The sequence below is a fragment of the Anneissia japonica genome, unplaced genomic scaffold (genome assembly GCF_011630105.1).
Source record: "Anneissia japonica isolate Jap-2015-1 unplaced genomic scaffold, ASM1163010v1 scaffold284625_len17863_cov149, whole genome shotgun sequence".
NCBI lineage: Eukaryota > Metazoa > Echinodermata > Crinoidea > Comatulida > Comatulidae > Anneissia > Anneissia japonica.
The window spans coordinates 14,149-17,442 of NW_022734756.1; the positions used below are offsets into that span (position 1 = coordinate 14,149).

Sequence of the window (3,294 nt, forward strand, 5' to 3'; positions counted from 1 at the left end):
TTACCTCGTTTACCGAGCACTGGGCCTGTCTCTTTTACACATCTAGATGTGTATAAGAGACAGGGAACATAAGTTTATTTTCATATTGCTTTTTATTATTTATATCGTTGCTCTATTTCGATTGTTTATACTGCTGCAGTGAATGTCAGACAGAATCAGAAATTATCACCATAGGCCTATGTGTTTATTGACCAGCTACTACGAATCGTACTTGGTCAAGAGACCGAATGTCAGTAATATTGTGTACAGCATTCATCGTTACAATGTGTAATATAATGATGTTTTTAGTATCTGTGGTGGTTATCTGGAAGCAAGCAATTGGACAGCAGTTTTTACCTGATGTGAAAGACGTCAGTGTATTAGAAGGAGAATCAGTGACAGTAAAATGCTTCATTGAAGGTGGGTTAACGGAACGTAGTAGTATTTCGTGGTGGAAAAGTGATAGTCAGATTAGTGCCGAAAACGGCATAGTTATCAAAGATCCAAGATTAACCGCAAATTTGGCAGAATTTCCAGATACTAATAAAATAATGTATTTGTTAGTTATAACATCATCAGTACGGCAAGATGAAGGCGATTACTATTGCAAAATTTCGCATCCTTATGAAATACAGTCGGAGTTGGCTCACGTGACTATTCTACAAAAGCCTTCAAGTGAATACCCTCAATGTTTAAAATCAAAAGAAACATATATTGCTGGCTCAGATGTTAAGCTAACATGTGTATCAGAGGTAGTTTTACCTCCTGTGGAATTACAATGGTCACGTAGGCCTACTTTACTAACGATACCACCAATGAGTGTAGGTATAGAAATGCGTGAAAATATTGTTTTTAAATATCTTCAGTTCACCGCAAGAAAGGAAGACAATAAAGAAACGTTCGTCTGTGAACAGGATTCAGAAGTTATGTCAGAGACTTTGAACTGTACAATTAGTGATCTTAATATACAATATAACCCTGAAGTAAAAATACGACACACTAATGTAATATATGCAGGATCTAATTCTATATTGTTTTGCCAATCAGTTGCTAACCCTCCTGTAGCGACATTTAGATGGACGTTTCAACCAACGTTAGAACCATATGAATATGAGACCGAAGGGCAAGTATTGCGACTTCTTAAACTACCTATCACTAGAAATGGAACACATGTGACGTGCACAGCCTCAAACCATGTAGGTACCGGTGTTGATTCGACACGACTTTACATTTTAAATGAAAATAATATGAACGGTGACGCAAAAGGATTTGAGGACAATGGAAAACAAGTTAAAAATGATAATCACTGGCAAGACCCAAACGGAAATATAATTGCAAACAGTCAAGAAGAAAATAACCAGACAGTATCACTGTATGTAGTCATCATTATCATTGTACTAGTCGTGATCGTTGTTGTGGTTGTTGTCATCATTCCTGTTTATTATCAATGTTTCTGTAAGACAAGAACTGCTACTGATTCCTCTGGTAGAGAGATATATCAGCCTACTGTGTACTATGACACTAGAAGTCGCAATTCAAATAGTGGTCTCTATGATCGATCTTTACCTCGATTACCAAGTGCTGGACAGTATGGTTCCTGGAGATATTCATTCGCTTCTCAAGTTCCAGAAGATCTTGATCAAGAAGGATACATGTACATAGAAGAAAGAAACGGGCAAAATACACTATAGTGTCACATAAAGCAGTGTTTGTGGCAATAATCACTAACAGCATTGGTCAAATGCAATTTGTTTGTGTCATAAAATTATCTTTACCCTTTTCCTTAAAATATTTTCCTTATCTAGGTACAATATATAATAGATCAGATATAAATTTATCTCACAAATATTTTGTTGTTATAACGATAATACTGTTTTATCTGCAAAGAAAATATTAAGCGAAATGTGTATACCTGTAACATAAGTTTATTTTCACATTGCTTTATATTATTTACAACCTTGCTTTAGTTCGATTGGTTGTACCGCTACTGCAGTGAATTTCAGACAAAATCAGACTTAACAACCATAGGCTTATGTGCTTATTGTTAAGATACAAAAAATCGGACTTGGTCAAGAGACTGAATGGCAGAAATATTATGTACAGCATACATCGTTACAATGTGTAATATAATAATGCTTTTAGTATTTGTAGTTAACTGGAAGCAAGCAATTGGACAACAGTTTTTACCTGATATGAAAGACGTCAGTGTATTAGAAGGAGAGTCAGTGACAGTCAAATGCTTCCTTGAAGGTGATTTATCCGAGGGTATTAGTATTTCTTGGTGGAAAAGTGATCGTCAGATTAGTGCCGAAAACGGCATAGTTATCAAAGATCCAAGACTAACAGCAAATTTGGCAGAAATTCCAGATACTAATAAAATAATGTATTTGTTAGTTATAACCTCATCAGTACGGCAAGATGAAGGTGATTATTATTGCAAGATATCGCATCCTTATGAAAAACAGTCGGAGTTCGCTCACGTGACTATTCTACAAAAGCCTTCCAGTGAATACCCTCAATGTTTAAAATCAAGAAAAAGTTATATTGATGGCTCGGATGTAAAACTGACATGTATTTCAGAGGTAGTTTTACCTCCTGTGGAATTACGATGGTCACGTAGGCCTACTTTACTAACGGTACCACCAATGCATGTAAGTAAAGAAATGCGTGACAATATTGTTTATAAACATCTTCAGTTCACTGCAAGAAAGGAGGACAATGAACAAACGTTCGTCTGTGAACAGCATACAGAAGTTATGTCGGACACTTTAAATTGTACAATTAGCGACCTTAATATACAATATAATCCTGAAGTGAAAATACGACACACTAATGCAATATATGCGGGATCAAATTCTATATTGTTTTGTCAATCAGTTGCTAATCCTCCTGTAGCGACATTTAGATGGACATTTCAACCAATGTTAGAACCATTTGAATATGAGACTGAAGGGCAAGTATTGCGACTTCTTAAACTAGCAGTCACTAGAAATGGAACACATGTCACGTGCACAGCCACAAACCATGTAGGTACCGGTGTTGATTCGACACGACTGTATATTTTAAATGATGATATTGTGAACGGTGACGTAAAAGGGTTTGAAAACAATGGAAAGCAAATAACAAAAGATAATCACTCGCAAGACTCAGATAGAAATAAAATTGCAAATATTAAAGAAGAAAATAACCAGACAGTATCACTCTACGTCATCATCATTATAATTGTGTTAGTCGTGATCATTGTTGTGGTTGTTGTCATCATTCCTGTTTATTATCAATGTTTCTGTAAGACAAGAACTGCTACTGATTCCTCTG

General features: G+C 35.7%; 1 protein-coding gene across 1 annotated transcript; it reads left to right on the forward strand.

Moving 5' to 3' along the window:
- Window positions 1–2,111: 2,111 nt before the first annotated feature.
- Window positions 2,112–3,173, forward strand: LOC117116443 (cell adhesion molecule 4-like; the record flags this gene model as incomplete). The annotated part of the gene is made up of 1 exon (XM_033260480.1): window positions 2,112–3,173. A coding segment is annotated over exon 1 (1,062 nt), but the record flags the coding sequence as incomplete, so codon positions are not given.
- Window positions 3,174–3,294: the final 121 nt, after the last annotated feature.